Source organism: Clupea harengus, chromosome 16 (genome assembly GCF_900700415.2).
Source record: "Clupea harengus chromosome 16, Ch_v2.0.2, whole genome shotgun sequence".
Classification (NCBI taxonomy): Eukaryota; Metazoa; Chordata; class Actinopteri; order Clupeiformes; family Clupeidae; genus Clupea; species Clupea harengus.
Genome location: NC_045167.1, coordinates 20,767,400 through 20,791,030, shown reverse-complemented (window position 1 = coordinate 20,791,030; position 23,631 = coordinate 20,767,400). Strand labels below are relative to the sequence as shown.

Genomic DNA, 23,631 nt, shown 5'->3' with positions numbered 1-23,631 from the left:
ATCACCTCAGAACATGGCAAACAAACCACTACACACAACCAATAGCAATTACACCCCAGAGAGGCAGAGGGAGATAGAGGGCAAGAGAATATCTGACCTCCTGTCATTGACTGAGGGAAATATGCCAGGAACACTGGAGTTCTACTGCTGAACACTAAAGAGCTATTTTTTTGCTTTGATAGAGAACTGCATTATGGCCATGCTAATAAAGCCTCTTTGAATTTGAATCTGAATTTCAGAGAGAAAGAGAGAGAGAGAGAGAGAGAGAGCGCGCTCACCTGTCTGCCACCAGTGGTCCAACACTGGAACTCTGAAAATCTTCTGGGCCCAATCCAGAGTCTCCACATCGCAGCGTTCCCCTGCCAAGAACAAGCTCCGCAGCCTACACACACACACACACACACACACACACACACACACACAGAAAAGAGAGAGAAAGGCGAGAAATTCCCGTGTTTATTTTCCTTGGTCGATGATTTCATTCCTCAAATCGTTTTTTGTTTTCAAATGCCACAATCGATACTGGAGCAGGGACTGTTGCCACTATAACCCATTCTGTTGAAAGATGAGGTCATAAAAAAAGAATAACAGATAGAGCAAGAGACAAAGTAGAGCGGGGGTGGGGGCAGTCCAATACCAATGCCCTCCCTGTTGATGTCCATAACAACTCTGTTACACGTAATCATTACAACACCTTAGCAACACACATAGGCACACACACACATACGCACACACATATACATACACACACACACACCTGTTCATTACAGCCCATTACTGCAAAGTAAAGCATCATTGTCCTGCCACAATCTAAGAGGGAAAGCCTCGACACTGATTGGTAGCGTTTACATCATTCGACGGCGGTCTCGCGGCACAGAAAAAAGCATGGGAAACTGTCCCGCTGCTGACACACAACCTCACACTGCTGACACACACATCTCTTTCCACTCTCCAGCAGCTGAGACAGGCGTCCCGTCCCCCCGTCCCCCCGTCCCCCCGTCCCCTTTTCTTGCTCCAACCCTGTAAAACTGGGGCTGACAGACAGGAGCCCGCCGCTCGGCCCAAACGTCCCGTCCCATTCCCCCTCCTCTCCCTCAGTGGCCGGTCGTCGGGGGTGATGGGAAAGGTCGGCTCAGTGATTGGTAGGGTTGGTTCCGTCGGGGGAGCGGTGCTCGATGCAATCAGTCCGAGAGTGACGAGGGCCCCAGCAGACGAAGGAGGGGGGCGGTCACGGGCGGATCTCTACCTGTCCAAAGGACACCTGAGTGATTGGAGGGCCAGTCAGGTACTTTGCTGGGCAATAAGCGATGGAGCCACTGTGTGTGGGTACTGCTCATGGATCCACTGTGTGTGAGTACTGCTCATGCCCACTGTGTGTGGGTACTGCTGATGCCCCCTGTGTGTGAGTACTGCTCATGGATCCACTGTGTGTGGGTACTGCTGATGCCCACTGTGTGTGAGTACTGCTCATGCCCACTGTGTGTGAGTACTGCTTATGCCCACTGTGTGTGAGTACTGCTCATGGATCCACTGTGTGTGGGTACTGCTGATGCCCACTGTGTGTGAGTACTGCTCATGCCCACTGTGTGTGGGTACTGCTGATGCCCCCTGTGTGTGGGTACTGCTGATGCCCACTGTGTATGAGTACTGCTTATGCCCACTGTGTGAGTACTGCTTATGCCCACTGTGTGAGTACTGCTGATGCCCCCTGTGTGAGTACTGCTGATGCCCACTGTGTGAGTACTGCTTATGCCCACTGTGTGAGTACTGCTTATGCCCACTGTGTGAGTACTGCTGATGCCCACTGTGTGAGTACTGCTGATGCCCACTGTGTGAGTACTGCTTATGCCCACTGTGTGAGTACTGCTGATGCCCACTGTGTGAGTACTGCTGATGCCCACTGTGTGAGTACTGCTGATGCCCACTGTGTGAGTACTGCTGATGCCCACTGTGTGAGTACTGCTTATGCCCACTGTGTGAGTACTGCTTATGCCCACTGTGTGAGTACTGCTGATGCCCACTGTGTGTGAGTACTGCTGATGCCCCATGTGTTTCTCTGAATGGGGGAGGGGGGGGGGGGGGGCATATTCAAAGGGGCAAATGTATGGATCATGGCTTGTATGTGATACATACAATATTAATCATATCAATCAATATTAATCAGGATGCAGAATGATACAAGTGGATAAACCGTAAATATAAATAAATAAATAGATAAATAAATAAATAACACATAGCTCACATCAGCAGGATTCATGTTTAAAGGATCCGCCTGTTGAAGATTTATGATATTTGTGGACCTATTTATAGAGTGAGGCTAATAAAACTAAAAAGGTCACGGATTCAGATCATAAGAACCTCATCTGGAGATGTAACGTCTGCATTAACATTCAGATTTAAGAGGCTCTGAATAACAAAAATTGCAAATGTAATAAGAGCAATGCAAACGGAAACTATGATCTTAAATTGAGGAACATACTTTTAACTGGCCTTTGCTGGTTTGTTCCTTATGGGTGAGTTCTTTATGGGGTTTGTCTTCAGAATCAGATGTGTCATGTTAGTTCAGCTCTGGGCCAAGTTTAGTGGTTAACAAGCCTTATCGGCTTTACATAGAGATTAAGGCATGATGAAATGACTATGCAATACCATTCTTGACAGGCTGAACTCTGCATGCAATCGCATCTCTCCCTCTCTCTCTCTTTCTCCGTGTGTGTGAGTGTCTGTGTAAGTGCCTGTACTAAAAGTTAATTTTACACACAGCATGTGGGTAAAAGGTTCTCTGTCCAAGGCCAGCCCGTTTGAAGACCTTGGCTCTTTTTTTACTGGCACAGGTGTGAGTGTGTGCGTGCGTGCGTGCGTGCGTGCGTGCGTACTGGCCTTCTCCTCTTGGTAAAGCAACACAGGACGACTTGCCTCTGATCTCCCAGTCTCAATCAGCCCTGCCTTAACACCAGCCCTTAAACTGCCTCTGAGCTCTGTGTTGGCGCCCCCGCTTGAACAGGCTGAGCACGTCCCTGGCACTCGAACACTTTTACGGGAGTCATTGGCAGCGCTTTCATTAAGTCTGACATCCTTCTGCTGGATCTATGGATTACAAAGCTGATAAGCCTGATAACGTATCGACTCATGGACTATGTTGAGGGAATATTTCAATTGGTGGCAGCATAGTGTCATTCCAATTGAGCCCACAAGTGAAAAAACAATTAAACTTTTTTGCCATTGTAATTCCATTGGTAATTTTTTCTTTCCCATAAAAAGGTACGACTCGTCTACAAGTTTAGTAACTGAATATATGAGCCTGGTGAAGATGTAGATACACAGATTGTTTTCACATCTTATCTTTAGATTAAAGGGGTGGAAAAGCATTGAACTGTTCTCATTTCAATTCTGTGAGCTTCTGCAACAGGAACAAATGTACAAACACAAAAGTGAAACGCTGCATATTATTCTTCCCCTTAAGCAATTCTCAAATAATTTAGCTTTTTAACAGCTTGTTCTTTAAGCTTAGAGTTTAATAAGGTTGACGGTCACTTGTGCCCTCTCTACATCTCCCTCTCTCTCAGCCTTCGATGTTATCTGTGATAACACACTCCCTCTATCCAGTATTTCTGAATAATTACAAGACACATTCCTGCTGGTCAACTATAGCATCTGACTTGAGGCATTTGGCCTAAGACTGAAAACTATTGAACAATTTCCATGTGTTTGTTGTAATTGAAAGCTAATACTAGTCATCAAATTGCTGGTTTCTTTGGTAAGAAAATAAATACATGACCTCAGGATGACCCCTGACTACCCAAATCTGGTGCGCAGCAGTAGGGCACGACTGTGAACGGCCTCTCTGAAAGTGTGAGATGCTTCTGTGTTGTGCCGACACAAAAGGAAGTCTCCGGAAGCTCACAGGCCAGGCCTCGAGCTGAACACAAAGAGCAGGGAGGAGAGAGGAGATAAAGGGAGACAAGTGAAGCGAATGGGTATCGGGAGGCTGGAGTCTCCTCAGACCTGTTCTTGCCTAGAGTGCAGGTCAGACGTGGAAGCAGATTAGCGCTGTCTACAGCCTCACACTCCAGGCAGTGGAAGGGTATCAGGACTGGGAGGGGTTGCTCTAAGCCTTCAGCCGAGACAAGTTCCTCCTAAACACTTACACCACAACACACACACACACACACACACACACACACACACATGTTTGTGATCTAAACATCACCTGAGGTCACCGTTTCTTACAGAAGCTGCTGTATTCAGCAAACAGGCTGCATTGCCATGTATTTTATTCTTGTCAGAGTTACAAGCTCAGCCATCCTTAGGCAGGGACATTTTTGACAGTGGAACTTGGTTAAACAAAAACTGAATCAGTTACAAAACTGCATGGATGTCATTGAGACTCACTCATTTTAAAGGACATCCGTTTTAAGAGAGAGCTGGAATGACCAAAGTTCCACCACAGAAACACCTAGCCAAGTCCTGCTTTTGTTTCTTTCATCTTTAAATATGTATTGCCTTCTGCCTATGGTAGTTTCCATATAAATAAATCACAGGGTGCATAAACTAAGATTAATGTAGTTCTCAACATCAAACCAGAATGACTCAACCTTTCCCTATCGTATATCTGCAAACAACAGCCCACAGATTCCCTATAATACCTCGCAAGTCAAAAGTTAAAATGAACCCCAATGAGGCATCATCATCTGCAATAAAAAAATAGCAAAACATCACCTGGCTCTAAATTCTACCCATGATATATCCCCAAGAACGACTGGATTTCCTTTGCTAATCCTTAATCTTGTGGTATCAATATCAGAGGGGCACTGCATAAACGCTTTAACCAGGCATCCTCCTCTACTTCTCATCAGTGCAGCCTGACCGTCTGCCGATTACCTTTACCCCCCATTATCTCCTCGCGCTCCCAGGGCCAGCCAGGAGAGCATTTCTCATTATGGGAATCAGTGAAGGGAACGAGCGCTGGATGATTTAATGCCGGCTTAATGAGCTGACCGTCGCTGGATCGGTGTCAGCACAACTGCAGGGGCTGCGAGCCACAATTAGGGCGGGTAATGAGAACACAAGATGCGCAAGCGATGGGCCTTGTCGGAAACAAACGGCGATCGCAGATGTGTGTGTCAGGGTCGGAGAGGTCAGGTGGGACTGTTAGACCCACGCCGCCGTTACGGATGGACCAGAAGCGCACAGAGATGATGGGGTGTGGTGAGCATGAAGGTAAAGCATGCTTGGAGCAAGGAGTACACATTAAAAATTAGCCCTAGCCACAAAGACCTTGGTTCTTCTTAATCCAAGAAAAAACTGAAGATGGTCTGCTTTTCTTCCCAAAGTTGGCAACATCAAGGCACTGCAGGAAAGCACCCTAGCGATTCAGTGTGTGCAAAATGATTGGCAAACAGATGCCCATGCATTTTGGAAGTTCCTAGTTCATTAAAACAGAATTGGCAATTCACAGACCCAAAGAGAATACCAGATGCAGTTTCTCTCAAGCCATCTATTTTCATGATCCTGATCAGCCGAAGCTAAAGCCATCTTCTTAAAGTATCAAAACACCCGCCTTAAGATCACATCAGTTAAACCACATTTAATTCCCATACAACAACCCCCCCTGGCACTAAGTGTGACTGAAACACACTCTAAACAGCAACACTGAGGATAACAACAACAACAGTGCCCAAGTACCACTCCAGGGTTCACTTCCTGAAAGTGTCGTTGAACAACTACCACAGTTAAATGATAAAGAGTGTCAATTTGAACACTCTCTCTCCACGGTTACCATGGTGGTTGCTCAACAACACTTTCAGGAAACGCAGTCCTCAACAGCTGCTTGGTAAATCGATCCTAAATGAGCAGATGGTGCACTGGGCCTTAACTAGGGACACGTTCACTAGGGAAAGGGCACCTGAGCACAGGAGGGGCAGTCTGGAGAGGGAGAGTCACCTAAATAGAGGTTTACTTGTCAAGGAAGGATGCCTGAGTGATTAACTGGTAACAGTTTTGACCTGGTTAGGGGGAGAGTGTCCGGGGCGACACATTATCTGTGTTAACTGAGAAGAAGTTTACCTCGTGAAGTGGAGGCTTTGCCCCAAAAAAAAAACATGTTTACATGGGGAGAGTGGAGAGGTGTGTGTGTGTGTGTGTCACCTGAGCAAACGATTACCAGGGGAAGGCAACTGCGTGGTTAACCCTTTAAAAGTGTATTTGTGGTAGGGGGTTCCCCGAGAGGGTTAACTGAGAAGTTTTTTGTCAGGTGTGGGAGGTTTCCCCCTGGGGGTTGGCCTACCTGTGAAGGGGGTACTGCGTTCCCCTGGGGGTTGTCCTACCTGTGTAGGGGGTACTGTGTTCCCCCGGGGGTTGTCCTACCTGTTTAGGGGGTACTGTGTTCCCCTGGGGGTCGTCCTACCTGTGAAGGGGGTACTGTGTTCCCCTGGGGGTTGTCCTACCTGTTTAGGGGGTACTGTGTTCCCCCCGGGGGTCGTCCTACCTGTGAAGGGGGTACTGTGTTCCCCCCGGGGGTCGTCCTACCTGTGAAGGGGGTACTGTGTTTCCCTGGGGGTTGTCCTACCTGTGAAGGGGGTACTGTGTCCCTCTGGGGGTTGTCCTACCTGTGTAGGGGGTACTGTGTTCCTCTGGCTGCCTGGGGGTCTTGCTGACGGATGGCTCGGATGGCCGTGGGCGCTGTGAACATAGAGGACACTCCGTGCTCTGAGAGCACACGGAAAAATGCCCCCGAATCTGGAGTCCCCACAGGTTTACCCTACACACACACACACACACACACACACACACACACAAGGGGACACACACAAACACTCAGACACACATCTATATGAACACAATATAGATGAACTACTCTTATCATTTCCGCCTTGGAGAACAACAGAGAGAAAACAAATCTATCTAATCTTAAAGTTTGCAGGTGCAGACAATCTAGTACAGAGACCCGTGTTAACTGAAAAGCAATTAAATCATTGTCAAACGCAACTAAAGGAACAGGACACAACCGACTTGAAAACCAAATGTCCAGAATGGGAACTTTCACCGGGAATAGGACACTCTCAGGGCTAATTCCAAGGGTCTACGGTAATTGACTAATTCTCAAAAGTGAATTTCAATGGGCAGGGAAAGACAGTTCCCCTATTTCTATCCTCCATTTCCTGCCCAGCTCAATCTCTGCCTTTGCTGTATAACAGGGCAGGAGAGGGTCTCAGTACTGAAAGCGGGTGGCAGGGTGACCCAAAACAAACAGCACAGTCTGAGATAAAAGTCTTGTAAAATAAAAGCCCCGATAATAAATTCAACCCCCAGCGCAAATGTGCCTCCAGCGCCAGAGAACAGCACACTAATAAGAGGCATCTGTGCCGGTGGGCGATTTCAATCCACTGAGGAACGCAACACAAACAGGCCTACTCCTACGTTCATTCAGATAATGTCATCATTCAGACGGAGAAACCTATTTTAGGGGGCAGGGGACAGTGGATTACTCATGATGAATATGGACTGGGCTATTTCTGAGATGGTAATCGGATATGGGAACCACACATACACCCACACCGAGAGAGAGAGAGAGAGAGAGAGAGAGAGGGAGGTCTTGGGCTCTTGTAATAAGTGGATACAAAACTTGTCCTTGAGGCTTCAAAAGGAGAGGGTTGTTGTTTTCGGAGGGGCTTGCGCTATGAAAGTATCTGAGTAAGTGAAGCCCAGAGCATTATTGAACAGATGGAGAGAGAACGAGAAAGAGAGAGAAGAAGAGTGAGAGACACACACAGAGGGAAAGATGGAGAGAGATAGATCAAAAGAACGAGGGAGAGAGGAAGATGGTATGAGAGAAACAGAGAAAGACTGAGACAGAGAGAGAAGGAGAGAGAGCGAGAGAGGCAGAGAGAGAGAGAGTGAGAGACACATGCTGAGAGAGTGATGTTTTGTGTCGGAGAGAGAGAGAGAGACAGAGAGAGAAAGAGAGAGAGAGATGTGTGTAGGAGAGAGAGGTCATTCAGAGAGTCTAACCCCCCACACACACTCATTTCTTCCCACAATGCCTCTGGCAGTAAAATGACTGATTGTGACTAGTCCACAGTTCACATGTTAAGAGTGGGGAGACCAAATAAATAATCACCTCATAGATAATGGTGGTGTTGCCATGGAGAAGAGGGGCGTAGCAGATGTAGGAGTGGCCAACCACCCAGCCGAGGTCTGATGCCGCCCACCACACCTGAGAGAGAGAGAGAGGGAAAGAGAGAGAGAGAGAGGGAAAGAGAGAGAGAGAGAGAGAGCGGTGGTGTCATATTACACATCAAGTAGCAGACAGTAAAGCATGCACTTATGCCTGAACTGGTACCTCTAAAAGCATTGACTTATTAAGAAGCCATAGACAGGAGCAGTCTCCTTCATTGTTTTGATCTGTCTCTCTCCATCTTTCCCTCTGTCTGTGTGTGTGTGTGTGTGTGTGTGTGTGTGTGTGTGTGTGTGTGTGTGTATATATATATATATATATATATATATATATATATGTATGTGTGTGTGTGTGTGTGTGTGTGTGTGTGTGTGTCTCTTGACAGGAACAGATAAATGAGGCACATGAATAGACCATAATCCACGCATGCGATACTCAATGTGCACTAGGTGGACTAATGACGACTAAAGGTGCTCTCTGTGTTTGGGACTCTTAATTTGTCTCCTTTTAGCGCATCCATTAAATGACTGCACAGATCGAGCTCAGGCCAAAATAGTCAGGTATCAGTCCCCGTGATTAGGTTTGTGTTGCATATGTACAAAATTCTGCAAAGGGAATGAATACAGCCCTGTATAGAGCTGTAATCTATATAAATCCACACATCACGAGCACATCTCAGTGGCTTACCTCTCCAGGACTGAGTCCATACACATTGGACATGGTCCAGTTCAGCATGACTGCATAGCCCGCGGTATCTCTGACGATGCCCTGGGGAAGGAGAAGAATCAGCAAGCGAGTCACATACACATGTAAACATTCCCCCAGGCACTTTGGGGCGATGTTCCACTTAAAGATGCTGTCAGCGATTCACTTTCGGTTCTGCGAAAAATAGTTGATATTTGAGCTCAGCAGCTAATCGAATTACACCCCACCCCATTGGCTGGGATGGTTGATGGCTCGGCCCGAGCTAATATGTTTGTTTACAGAGCCAGGGCTGTGTATGAACTACAGAGTTTTTGAGCAAAAACACTGAATGGACAGCTAGAGGACGTGGGAAGCAATTTGATGAATCTGACAAAAAGTTTATGGGATTATAATCGCGGACTGCACCTTTAATGTCACATCCTTAACACTACTAAATTGATCAGTGGGTGTATTATAACATGCAGATGTGTAGGGTAAAATCACAATATTAACATTTGATGTTGATACACACCTTACAGAAATAGCTAACTTAAGTTTAAGTTGAATAGTTATTTATCAGCGCTCTGGATGAAACCTCAAATAGATGCATGCAGAGGGATTTGTCCTCCCGCAAGGCAATTTGATGATATGCCAACAATCTCAGTCCAACTATCCATCAGAGCCAGGAGTAGGTGATCACAAATCCACCTGGCAAATGAACGCTGAAGGCATGAAGTAACCTCCACCTCACTCACAGCACTGGTACTGAGGGATGACGGAGGCTTGTGGGAGAACTTTTTTTTTGCGGTCGTGCGACTGTAAATAAACCACCCTACGGTGTGTGAGGCTTGGCCGGTGCCGTATATCTTCAGGACGTGTGTGAGAGCCAGTGTGTGTGTGTGTGTGTGTGTGTGTGTGTGTGTGAGGGAGCCTGTGTGTGTGTGAGAGAGAGAGAGTCAGTGTGTGTGTGAGTGTGTGTGTGTGTGTGTGAGAGCCAGTGGGTGTATGTGTGTGAGAGCCAGTGTGTGTGTGTGAGCCAGTATGTGTTTGTGTGTGTGTTGGAGCCAGTGAGTGTGTGTGGGAGCCAGTGTGTGTGTGTGTGTGTGGGAGCCAGTGTGTGTGTGTAGGAGCCAGTGTGTGTATGTAGGAGCCAGTGTGTGTGTGTGTAGCAGCCAGTGTGTGTGTGTGTGTGTGTGTGTGTGAGAGAGAGAGCCAGTGTGTATGCGGGAGCAACATTATAGAGGAGTTTAAGAGATGGGGCGGAAACGTTCAGGCCGGAGGCCAGACGTGTGGGAGACAGACAGAGACCAAGGCATTTTTGCCTTTCATTTTTTATCTGCCTTCAGGCAACGTTTTGCCACACACACACCCTTAACTGCAGCACGTCATCTCAAACTTCTCTTCCTCTTCAGTCATGCTGCCCACGTTTGGCCTCCACACCTCCTCTCCCCGCCCTCCCCCTCCGAACCTGAGCTGCTATTAATTAACAGGAATGTGATTACACAGCGGCCGCCGAGACCAGTGCGAGTGAGGCAACAGCACAGCGGGTTTCTCCGCGGTTCACCAAGGTCACGGATTTCATGAGATATTTCAGAAAAAAAGACTCCTCAAATGATATCACTCATCAGAAATGTAATCGCACGGCGGCCTGGGAGTTTAAAATGACGCCTCACTCCTGGGTCCCCGAGGACGTGGATTTGAATAATAACCCTAATTTGAATTTCGTCTCCTCAAAGGGTCTATATTGAAAAAAGATTGCTTAACAGATTTTGGCAGCCGGTGTCTTAGGGAAAAGTGCACATCCTGGACAACATAGCGTTAGAGCAAACTACTGACTAGGTGAATACTGGATGGTACCTTCGGCGCGCCCGTTGTGCCTGACGTGTAGAGGATGTAGAGGGGGTGGTCAGCAGGGAGGGGCACGCAGGCGTGGGGCTGGGCCTTGGCCATCTCCTCGTCCCAGTCCAGGCTCAGGTCCGGGTGCATGGCCACCCTCTCCTGGGGAGGGAAGCATGCCGATTCAGAACATCATATAGGTGCAGTACGTTACTGTACGTCTCAGACAGGGAACACTTTGCAAAGCTATGCAAATGATTTAATAAAACGGATCCCGATGATTTAAGAGATTTTGGATGACTTATGTAATATCTATGAATTGAACTTGCATAACCAGGCCTTACGTTTGCAGAACTACCTAAACTTTTGTGGGTTTCACCCTTTGCAAAGATTCATTCTGCATATGAACAAGTGAGTGCATGAAACATTACATAACAACCCACAACACCTTGTTTACTTTCAGAAGGGGATATATACAAGTGACCCCCCGCCCCTTCCTCATGACATGCTCACAACCCTAACTGTCAGTGAGGCTGTCCGTCAAGAAGCCATGTTCCTGTCACACACACAAATCATTTTGCAGCGAAAAGCGGTTTCTTTATCAAAAACACTTTCGCATTGGGTCTCCATAGCAACAACGGATGCACCTCTCTGTGTTGTCTTTTGTCGCACAAAGGGGGATCACTGATTGGTGTAATTGATTCTTACTTTGAAGGCACTTAAAAAACACAAGCACTGGTAGAATACAGGAGGAAAAAAAACACATTAATTCAAAAACCTTTGTGACGATTTAACTCCAAAAGGCCTGAAATGAATCAAAAATACAGTCCTTTGTGATGCACTTAAGAAATGATTTCGCACCAGACACACACACACACACACACACACACACACACACACACACACACACACACACACAAACAGCCATTTTGAAGGCGATTCAAGCAGAAACTCATTTCGGCAAGTTGGAGCGCAGACATATTATCGTAATTGGCTCCTGCTGCCGAGAGGAAATAGACTTGCTTTCCCCGTGAGAATTTGCTTTCTTTCTTTTCTTTCTTTTTTTGGCTTTCGGCCAGATTCCAGAAGAGGGAATGAGCAGTCTGTGCGCGGGCCTTCGGTGCCGAAGCAGAACAGCAGCCATTTGCATTTTCATTCACTGGAAAGTTATTGATTTTCACGCACAGGAGTGTCACTGGATGAACTCACTCCATCGACATCCTTCAACTCCTCATCAGCCAAACAAGTTAAGCAGAGAGACCACCCACCTTCCCTGCACATCAGGTGATCGTGTGTGTGTGTGTGTGTGTGTGTGTGTGTGTGTTATATAGATTGTGACACACTCCCAAGTCTAATGTCCTCTCTAATCACTTTCTAAAATCACTTACTCAATTTTCCTACATAATAATAATAATAATGTTCAAAAATCACACACACGCGCGCACAGGCACACACACACGCACACACGCGCACACGCACACACAGTCTTATCTGGCCTGATTCATCAGCCTGATTCCCCCTCACAACAGCAGAAGGTGAGATGAGCTCAAAGGAAGGAGCACACCTAGACTGACTCAGAGTGCGTTTGGGTTGAAGCAGTCCAGTGCTGTACCTTTCAGAGCAGCAGCTAAAAACAGTCCACACAGACAGCAGAGTGCAGTAGAACTACCTGTAGGCGGGCTATTAAGTTTGGGGGTCTTGAGCATCTGACTGAAGTGGTGGAGTGCAGAGGCTGTGTGGGCTCAGCTGTTGGCCCAACCTCACAGCACATTCTGACAGAAACACACTGACACACACCCCCACAAATGTAGTACCCACTCCCTCCCTCACTCACTCACTCCCTCCCTCCCTCCCTCACTCACTCCCTCCCTCACTCACTCCCTCCCTCCCTCACTCCCTCCCTCACTCCCTCCTTCCCTCCCTCCCTCCCTCCCTCCCTCACTCCTTCCCTCCCTCACTACCATCATCATCTTTTTCCCTCCGTGTTGCTGTCAAATAATAGAGTAGTAGCAAGCTATGCCCTCAGTGAACAGATAGTCCATGGTAAACTACCCCCCTGTTAGTGTCGGCGGAAGGCGAAAGCTCATGAGATAATAGAGGGAATATTTTCGGAAAGGCAACACCATGCATTATCTGTAATAATGTATATAGTCTGTAACATCCAATAATATTGTAAGGCATTAGGTTTGGTGTGTGATCAAGTAGAATTTTCACTAGCAGAAAATACCCTAGACCACAACATAAGAGTGGGGTTATCATGCTGTTATGTCCACAAACACAAATCCCCCCCCCCCCCCACACACACACACACACACACGCTCACTTTTCCCCTCCCCACACACACCTACACACACTAATCCACACAGAAGCGCACGCAAACACACACACAGACACAACCACCCCACCACCACACACACACACACACACACACACACACACACTCACTACTTCCCCCGACACACACACACATTCTTTCTGGGCATACCCTCTCACCATATTGGGCCTGCTAAAGATGAGCACTTTGCTGGGCTTGTGGCTGCTCAGCTCCAGGGCCTTCTCCACCAGAGGAATGTACTCCACTCTCCTCCCCGGCTCGATGCCAAACGAGGCCGTCACAATCATCTTGGGCTGCGGGACACAACACTCACTCGTCAGCTGGCTGATGCTGCTATCCAAAGGCATTTACAGAAACCGTGGCAGTGAACACCGAGATGCACGCCATATGGCTGAGGAGTGAGAACAACACTCAGTCGTTAAGCAGATGTTAAGGAACAGATTCACGCAATACAGGGTAACACAGAATTTGGGTATTATGAGCATGTATAACTCCATGTGCTGCAAGGAAACTGAATACTTGACGCAGACGTTGATAACCACAGACTTAACACTTTTCAAACAGGAGTACTGGCCTGCACTCTACTATAATACAGACACATCAGCACATCAGAGGATGCTTAAGATGCTGACTCCATTGCCTCTCACATTAAGTAAAAAAGTGTTATGCTTGGATAAATCATTCAGAGCAAAAGCCATTACAAGAGAAATTGTGTTATGATTATCAGTTTTTTATTATCTCCTTCTGGATGATACAAAATAACATGTATTAATATGAATCAAGGAGTATTTTTTTTCATATACTGTCACTCTTGAACAGAAGGTACATAGTCTTCCATCGTTTGAGAATGATCACCTTAGAATGATCTTTCTGCCACTCATACACAATATTTAATTGCATCTATCTACAGAGCTGATAAAACTATATAAAACGATTCAGTCAATTCCATTTCTTTTACGCATAATTAAACCATTATGAGCAATTTACCTTTTATAAAAATGCAATCCTCCATTCTACCGAACTTAAAATTACACCTTATTTTAATCAATAGCAAAGGAGATGGTTATGATCAGATTAGAGCAATACAAAATGGAAGCCAGACTTAAATGCCATCAGAGTGCACTCACTGCATGGGTTGAGTTTCCATAAAAAGCCTGTGTGCCCCCTCACCTAATTATTTACCTGATGGACCTCAAAGCCTTTCAAAAGGCCCTCATCCTTGTAAAATATGCTCCTTTTGTACAGTATAATTAAATCTGCCACTATCACTACTCACTACCACTAACAGAGAAAAGCCAGTTCTGCTCCAATTCCTGAGTGAATAGCTGATAGCACTTTTCACGGAATTTAATATGGTGATTATTATGCCAATTAAAAGGGAGCCCAGTGTCTCTAAATGAGAAACTTTTTCAACCCGACAGCCATGAAATCTACTCAGCTCTTCAGAGCCTCGCGGGGGCTTTGTACGCATATGACCAACCAGCAGAGTATCTGTCCACTGAGGACCCCTTGGAGATGTGTTTAAAACCTGTAAATGCATATTCCACAAGTCCTCTAACACTGAACAGTGCGAATTACCTTGTGAATGAATTTGCACGTTTTCGTCTAACCGGCGAATACCCTCCCCCTGTGTCTACCTTTGCGTGGTCGATGCGCGCCGACAGCTCCTTGGAAGCAAAGCCGCCAAAGATGAGGCTGTGGGTTGCCCCTATCCTGGCACATGCCAACATGGCAAACATGGCCTGGGGCACCATGGGCATGTAGATCACCACCAGGTCTCCCTTCTTCACGCCATTTCTCACAAGTACACCAGCCAACCGAGAGACCTGGGTGAGGAGAAAAGATCAGGTATAACAAGAGGCATCTTGATTCATGTATTGCTCATCAATGTAATATTAGGATTTGCACAAAAATATGTTAACTATATTAATAATAAATGTGTATAAATGTGTAAAAAATAACTTATTGTAGCTGCCCCTCAAATGATGCTAGAGGCAATCAAAGTGGATACCTCCTCCTGTAATTGCTTGTAAGTCCATATGAGTTTTGTGTTGGTAACAGGGCTATCATAGATGATAGCGGGCTGATTCCCTCGCCCACTCTCCACATGCCGATCCACTGCATTGTAACAGACGTTCAGCTTCCCTCCAACAAACCTACACCATCAGCATATGAAATGAGTAATCAAAGAGATCACATTTGCACAACACTTTGGAGTGCCATATTGTTTACAATACAAATGATCAATTAGTTTTGTGTAAGGGATTGAAGTAAACACACACACACAGTGGCTGTTATGGACCTTAATAAAAGTAATACGACTTAAAAATTGAATGAAAATAAAAAAAGTCCTGCCCTCCACAATGCTAGGTGGCAGTAATGGGGTTCGCAACCGATGCATGTTTTAAACATGTAAAGAGGGTGGAGATGAAATTTGATGCTGAACTATTTGACTTTACAGTAGTTATGCAAACAGCTGTTGTGCATAATAAGCAACCTAAGCGAGCCGACTAAATTATAAGACAACGATAAAACACATCACCATAAAACCAATTGTGTATAGGTGGGGTTTTATTTTCACAAAGTACCGTTTCATTCATAATGGGGTTACATTAACTAAACAACTTAAGTCTCCTTAACGTGTTACTTATACTTCTCCAAAGTGTTTAAGAACTGCCCAGAACATGAGGGAACCCACCATTTCGGAAGTACGATATCTGTCTTGTCCAAAGTCTGATGCCATGGTTCAAACCAAACGATATTTTGTGCAGCTTCGCTCCAGAACTTTTCAGGATTATCCCTTGCTGTGGTGAAAGCGTCGTCGTACGCATTTCTGGTCGAGAATGAATGGATACATTGTCTCTTGTAAAAATGTCTCTTTCCACTGTGTAAGTAAACAAAAGGTTTGCATGGCGTCTGCAGTGGAGATGTAACACAACCAAAATGTCCTGAAGTCTGCCCTGTTCTCCACAACGTTCGGCGAGATCCTAAATCATGTGAGCCAAAGTGTCTCACCTGTCTGACTTGAGTAGTCACGGCATTTTTCACGTGTAAACTGGTCAAGCGAAGTGTTTGAAACAGTCGCACTTCTGTGATGCGCATTTTAATAACGTTTCTGCAGGTTTTAGCAACTATGACACGAGAAGTTGCCTTTCATGAGAAGCTGCCTGGTATCCAACACAGGTAGTGGAACTCTTATCGAATTCCGTGCAACACTGATATGGCTGAACAAAACTGACTCGAAACAACACCCGCAAATGCCTTTCGCTCGAGTTGAACTATGAACTGGATGTGATTACTTAAGGATGGAGTCTGTGGCAAGATGACATCGAAATCTTGAAAGTCTTGTGTAATTTTTCAGCCTACTGCTAGCAAAAAACTATAGGATACAATGCATACAGGGGACGAGGGAGATCTACAATATTAACTGAGAATATGGTATCTTTATGACAAGGAGCTCATAATTAGAAAAGAAAGGAATCCTGACAGTTAACATATTGTTAAGACATCATATGCACACCAGTTGGCCTTTTTGTATAAGATTATTCTTGTTTTATTCACCTTTACCCAAAAACAAAAGGAGTATTTCAGAGGAGCTCAATAAATCCATGTTTTTCTTATGTAAACATCTACAAACAAACCAACCACACATCTCATTCTGAGTAATATTATTTTCTACTCTGCTCTGGATTCCTTAACAATATATTGTATAATCTCTGAGTCATTCAAGGACAAAGTTTGTGTAATGTGGTTAGCAACCTACCTCAAAAACTTCATATGAATACGAACTAGGCCATGCAAAGAGTGACCTGCACTGTGGCCTGGTGTATGCAGGTCACTCTGATGCTATTTGGCTGCTTGACCTGAATGATAATTTGCTTCATGGTCATTCTTTAAAGCAGCATTACGGATGTCTGTTCCAAAACTAGCAAGACAACTAACTAAAAGGCATGCAAAAACCTTGCAAACACCACCAACGGCCCAGTTGACACTGATAAAAGCTTGCCAACACACTAAATGGTGTCTTTTGGCAGTATAGCTGGCAATGTCATGCTGTGAAAGCTTTTCTTCCATTTTTGCAGCCCGTTACACAGAACTACATAGGGCATATGCTGGATGGCTAGTGGGAAAGACACAGGTGTTTATCTGTCTTTCACATGACCATATGCTATCAAAATGAATTTGAGGATGGTACCAAAACTAGTTGCCTAAAAAAAACATACTTCAAAAAGCGTCAAATTGTTGCATAGTGTTACTTTAATGAGAAACTATCTTTCACCATTGTTATAGCAACATTACAATCCTCTAAAAGCTAGTGTGTCGGTCTTAAGACTTTGGGGTATTGGCTGCTGCCAGCTCAGGTTGTTGCTTGACTACACAATATATCATATCTGTCACGTCTGATATACTCTCTGGCAATTACCCACAAGACTGCTGACTTCTTGTGAAAAAAAAGAGACTTCTCTGAGCTTAACTCCGATACCTGGAAACAATGCCCCATTCATCAATCTGGCTGATGCTTAAGTCTGACGTGATTTACAAATTGCTAGACCAATGTTTTTCCATTAGCTGTTGCATTTCGATCAATGCTAAGTGCCTCATTCTGTTCTGCAGAGTGGGAAAGGATGAAGAAGTAAATTGTTTAAAATCTAATGGAAGTGAATGAGACTAAATGCTTTCTGGTTTGAGCGCCGTCTCCAGAATTGCGACTCCACCGCCTGTTTTGCTCGCTAAGCAGGTTATCAATCAAAACTCGTAGGTTACCCTCAGTCATATCAAAATTGCATTACTGCAAGGAAAGCACTTCAGCATAGTGCTCAGGAGTGGCGTCGTGTGGCTAATTCATACTGCAGATGAAGGTGCAGGTGCATTTTGTTTACCAGAAAACTTCTCTGCAGTCTTCCAAAGTAAACAAACGTAATCCTTTCCAATGGCCAAGCATCCCACTGTAGGAGGATCAGACTTTGAATAATTGATCCTGAATATGCTGCTTCTGCCTCACATGTGGAAACAACATTAGGCCGGGTTTGTGTGTGTGGAATTGAAAGCTCTGAGGCTCTTTTGTGGAAACTACGGGAAGCTCATGAATTATCATCACCCGTAGCATTACGCAGAGAGGCTTGTCTTTATTTTCCTATTCATGGCTCACCATGGCTCACCACCTGTCCGCTTCCTCTGTGCCTCAATTCATCAAACATGAGCGTGCTTCTGCATTTGAGAGTAAGGCCTATAATTCTCCTACAGCTATAATTCTCTCCATAATAGTGCAGACGTTGCTCTGACACAGAGAGAGACGGAGACAGAGAGAGGGAAACAAAAAATCTGACTCGAAATGCACTGGTTGTAAACGTGCAGAAGGCACTCAATGAAGTGCAGTCGGTCATAGCTGGGGAACAAAGCTTGTGTGGATAACAAGGCAGCCAAAGCACATTGAACCTGTTTCCCCTGGCAGCCAAAAAACCAAAATGGCCATTTTAACTGTTGTGGAATTTCTGCTATGACAACAAATATGGATGCACCAGCCCTAAAAGGCTATTCTAAGGCTTAAGCTGCCTGATAATTAATTCACATGAGAGCTGCAAAACACCTAAATCATGGCAAAATGTGGACTTGCGTGACAATACCTGGCATAATCACCGTGACTGAGGTTTCATCCCATTCTGAGCACATTACACAGCAGTTTGGCAAGGGGTAATTCATTTTATTAATGTGTCATTAACTCCATCATCAGCAAGGGAGATTTCTCACATCAATATGCTGACAGGATTCACCGTGGCCTGGGTAGATAGTACAGCTCAAAGACTTGAGTTCTCAGCTGACATGGCTGTCGAGTTGCTCAGTGAGGAGCTTTTCGGCGGAACTGCCAGAGGGAAGATTAGCTGTTGAGAGGATCTTACTCCTGAGGGATAAACATGTTTTTTTTTTTCATTTTTTTTTTTTTCATTTTCAGTTTCAATATACATTGTCAACATCTTATGGTGTCACTGCTTTTTTTTTCTGTCACTAGAACTAAAAACGCACATTCAAGGACCATGAAGTCTGGCAGCTGAGAACAACCCAGAATGATTTTTCTTCCAAAAGACAGGCCAAATTACTTAAGAGCTTTGGCAAAGATTGTCAGGGAAAGTCTGTTTCACTCGAATGAGGCTCAGTTCATTTCTTGTGTCTGCGCCTCCATTTACTTTTTCAGGAAATGAAGGGAGGAGGAAATATTAACGTGACATGATCCAGTGACATGATCCTCCTTCGGGATCTTCAGATGCCTGGTAGCTCTTTGGCCTGTGGGCACTCAGCTGTGTCCCCACTACCTGCCTGCTGCAGCTGACCCAGGTGCAGTCACTCAGCTCAGCCCCTGCTCTCTGTAACACTTGTCCCTCGATGATGATGTCAGCATGAAGCCTTGACTGTAGGAGCACTGTGGAGCTGTGATATTCACAGATTCTGGATTGAAAAGCTTCAAAATGGGTCATGTCAAATACATGTCTTGAAATGTTTTCCTCCTGAACAGTGACAAGAAGGCTAACATTTTCTTACCTAGCGTAGAAACTGAAGTGTCATGCTATATCATGGCATGTCTATAGCAGCAACACTCTGTTTATTCTACTCTAATATTAGAATTGTGTATCTTCACGAGGAGAAGGAATGCTGAAGGCGGTAATGTGGCGAGACTCTAGACTGACACGGTTTGAGCTGTATGTCAGAATATATGAAAACGTCCTCAGGCCAAAATATGTTACGATATTTCAGTGACTTCTGAACACTAAATAAAACTAAAGTGAAATAGACGTAGTTGTGTTTGTTTCTTGCCTTTTTTAGAATTGTTTGTGCTGTCTGTTTGTGTTCATACCTGAGCATCCTCAACATCTAAATATTCATAAGGTTTGGGTGTCATCAAATGGCTTGTTTCTGTTCAGTAGCATTCCGTCTCCTCGAGACTATGCCCCTGAACTCTTTTTTACTCGGCAGTGTTACTTTAGATCACAGAGCACATACTAGCAACCTTCAGGAAACTTGAACATCACAATCTAGGATGTCACCTTTGGATCTGACCGAGTGAAGATTCCCCCGAGTAGCTGCATCAACACCAGGTACAGAAATGCTCAAGGTTGTATCTGCTGACCCTACCAAGCCTCCAAGAGAATAAAGATCATCTGCCTCACATCAGCCTCTTAAAAATAAATCTATATTTGTTCCTTGTTTCATCCGGCATTTGTGTGTTTGCTAACTGTGCTCTGGGCCACACATCTATTCAGAAATCAATTTGTTTTCGTCGGGAAGGCCGATGGCTTACTCAAGCTCGCATTCAGCCCTCTCTCTCCCTCTCTTTCAGTTATCTACCCCCCCCCCCCCCTCTCTCTCTCTCTCTTTCCTCTTCCAACCCTCTATCTCTCTCTTTCTCTCAACCCTCACTCTCTCTATTTTTCTCCTCTTGTGTTTCTAAAGGCAGTGATATACTGTAGCACAGCAACCCATATGGCTGCGGGTGCATAATCTCCTCCTGTCCTCTTTCTGGCTCTAAGCCTTTTTCCCATCTCTCTCTCTCTCTCTCCCCATCTCTCTCTCTCCATCTCACTCTCTCCATCTCACTCTCTCTCTCTCCCCATCTCTCTCTCTCTCTCTCCCCATCTCTCTCTCTCTCCCCATGCCTCTCTCCCTTTCTCTCTCTCCATTTATCCCTCCTCCCAACTATCTCTCCACATCTGTGAGTGGCTGAACAGGACAAGATAAACTGGAGCTCATCAGTAAGTGTGTGATGCTTGTGAAGGATTCAATTAGTAGAAAAGGTCTGCGCTAATGAAAGCACAGCTTAAGGTGCAGTGATTAAGTGGACCTAATTAATTAACGGAAACAGCTCTGCAAAAAAATTGTTCCCTGAGATATCAGAATGATGGTGGTCCATCTGCAAAACAGTTACTTGTGTCCTCAGAGGGTGTTGCCGTTGTTGTCACAGCCAGGGTAGCAGAAGTTTGTAATTAACTTCCCAAAATGAGTGACAGTTTTAAAAAGAATCAGAATTGCTTTCCCATCCTTGTTCTGAACCCTAATCTTGATTAATGAATAAAACAGTGTGATAGGTTGATGTGTATTAGTCTCTTCGTTTTAATTACACTCATTGTTAGCTGTTCGAGACAACACATAGGATACTTTTATGTGAAAAACAGTAGGCTATAAACAGCATATATTTCCTAAATCTTTGGCCAGTTAAGAGTATTTAACATCTGCCAGTACTGCGTGTTTGTAATGTGTTCAAGCAAAATAAATGTTCAACCTTTATGTGGGTTTATTCAACCTTACATGCATATGGTAGATGAAGGGCACAAGATGGTATCTTGGCATCGTACCCTCCTCTGTGGGCACTGGTGGTTGGCCAAGCATGGGATTTGCCCCGGTCTAAGCCTGAGTGAGCATTAGTGGGAGCTGAAACCAGTGGCGAGTAAAGGGAGCCGGGGCCAGTGTGTAGTTTTGGTGGATCTTCCCTTCACTGTGACATGCATAAGCATGGAGATTAATCTATAAAGCTTTCATCAGCCCTGATCCCATGGCCATCACTAAAGACCAGTATAATGCTGTGCTAGCGTGCCCAGTGAAGGCCAGTGGATCACTAAGGCAAGGGGGTCTCTGCTGCATGACCCGACACAACCATTCACTGATCATACTTTTCACTTTGATTGATATGGAGGTGATGGATTTTGTGTATCTTTTTCCTGTTTTATTTGAATATATATGCATGCACACAGATGACAGACGGGCAAGGCAAGGTTACGCTACATGAAACGTGGCAGATATATCCATATCTAAAAACACACGCACATAACCAAATACCCATGCACGCATGTATACGTACAATCCCTGCTCTCAAGCACATAAAGTAGCCTACATTTCACTTACTATACAATAGATGCACGCACACACACACGCGCGCGCGTACACACGTAAACCCACACTTGCATCACAGAGTAATGTTTATCCTCTCGCCACCTTGTTTCACTGGACATTCAGATGTGTACGATGGAGCGAGTGGTGAGAGGGAGGTAATCCCTGCTCCCTCCCCGCTGCTAAACGCTTTCTCTCTCCCACACACACACACACTCCCTCTCTCTCTCGCTCTCTCCGTTCACTCTCGTTCAGTGGAACGTCTGATGCTGTTGCTCCACTAGTCGCTATCTTCGCTTACAGCAGACATGGCGACAGTGGTCCAACCGCTCACTCTGGACCGAGGTAAGACAATGTAGCCTTTAACCAGCACTACTATTTGTGTTTGTTGCTGTCTATTGACAATTAAAGGTATGTAAACTTGCAGTTGAAGAGAGTATCGGTGGGTGGAATTGGAGGAGATTCGAATGCGTTGATGTTGTATTTTCTTCAGTCCATTCATGGACGTTTTGACGTTTGTAGAATAAAACACATAACTATTGGTAAATTGGTGCATATTGCCTTTGGTTCAAAGCCTACGTAGTTTATGGCTGTGCGTCACTTTCATCACTTACCAGGTTAAATCATTAACATTGTTTGCACGTTGTTGTTATTTACACAATCGGTTATATAGGCTACCCCAATGGCGAATGTAGCCTAATATTATTTTACTGCGAAGCGCGTCTGTTCAGAGCTAAGGAATTGGGATGTATGTATCGGGATTTTCTATTCTAAAACTTTCTCACATCAACATAATGTTAGTTTAACAACGGTATAGATGGGGTGTTTTTTGGCCAGCTGTATGTAGTTAAGTCAAAATTAGGCGCCTTCGTTGGAGTCTGATGGAGGGTAGCTTCTCAAAGCTTACAACCATCGATTCATAAAGTATAAAAAAATAAGGTCTATAGCCTACATATAGGTTATTGCTGCCTGTTTAATCATCACATAGACGGCACAGCCTGGTGGCAATGGCGATAACTCACTCATAAATGTCAGCTGTTTTTGCACGCTGTTCACGCCGAATAAAAAGTGTTTCTCAGGTGGGAGAAAAACAAACTTCAGAGCCATGCACATGGTCGAAGAGGTCCATAATGTGCATTATGCTTTCGCACTGACACGCGCGCAGACTGCTGTATGTAGGGCGTAAAATGTGGTATTGAAATACAACACAGTGCGAGTGTCAGACAAATCAAGAGGATCGAGTTAAAAATAGCGGGACAGGGTACTCCTGCTTCTGGGGTAGTAATGTGAATTAATTTGTCATACAACGACCATTAATTCCCTTAATAGCGACTTAATGTATTTTGATTATGCTCAATCGCAGTAACAAAAGGAGGAGTAACTCGCCGTGCAAGCCTCCTCCGATGTTATTAGTGGAATCTCGTCGTAATAACGGCCGAGGGCATTTCATTTGAGATGATCAAGCTGATCGTTTAAGCTAGGCGAAACAATGCATTAGCTGTAATAACAGCAGCGTCCATGTAAATGACGACGGCTATCCCAACTCGTTTTGCATAATTCGACAGCGATTTGAATATAGAGTCATTCGGACTGAGAGGGAGACGTGATCATCGAAGCGTGATGAAAGTCACAGATATGGACAGTCTTCAACGCGATTTGCGCTTGAACATGAAGTGACTAGGCGGCATTTGAGCGCCTAGAATATAACAGCGAGCGCTTGCTAAACAAG

The 23,631-nt window shown here is 45.1% G+C and overlaps 2 protein-coding genes across 2 annotated transcripts in view; one reads left to right on the top strand and one right to left on the bottom strand.

Annotated features, from left to right (window-relative positions):
* The window catches only part of acss3 (acyl-CoA synthetase short chain family member 3), a 40,375-nt gene extending 24,014 nt beyond the window's left edge, over positions 1–16,361 (bottom strand). The window contains exons 1-9 of the mRNA XM_031583122.2: positions 15,727–16,361; positions 15,040–15,184; positions 14,666–14,854; positions 13,187–13,321; positions 10,715–10,855; positions 8,861–8,941; positions 8,117–8,212; positions 6,606–6,757; positions 279–382 (exon numbers count right to left, since the gene is read on the bottom strand). Coding sequence (XP_031438982.1) covers positions 279–382; positions 6,606–6,757; positions 8,117–8,212; positions 8,861–8,941; positions 10,715–10,855; positions 13,187–13,321; positions 14,666–14,854; positions 15,040–15,184; positions 15,727–16,130 — 1,447 coding nt within the window. The 5' untranslated portion in view covers positions 16,131–16,361. The remainder of the gene's footprint in view (positions 1–278; positions 383–6,605; positions 6,758–8,116; positions 8,213–8,860; positions 8,942–10,714; positions 10,856–13,186; positions 13,322–14,665; positions 14,855–15,039; positions 15,185–15,726) is intronic.
* A 5,572-nt stretch (positions 16,362–21,933) lies between these two features.
* The window catches only part of lin7a (lin-7 homolog A (C. elegans)), a 32,502-nt gene continuing 30,804 nt past the window's right edge, over positions 21,934–23,631 (top strand). The window contains exon 1 of the mRNA XM_012841348.3: positions 21,934–22,247. Coding sequence (XP_012696802.1) covers positions 22,211–22,247 — 37 coding nt within the window. The 5' untranslated portion in view covers positions 21,934–22,210. The remainder of the gene's footprint in view (positions 22,248–23,631) is intronic.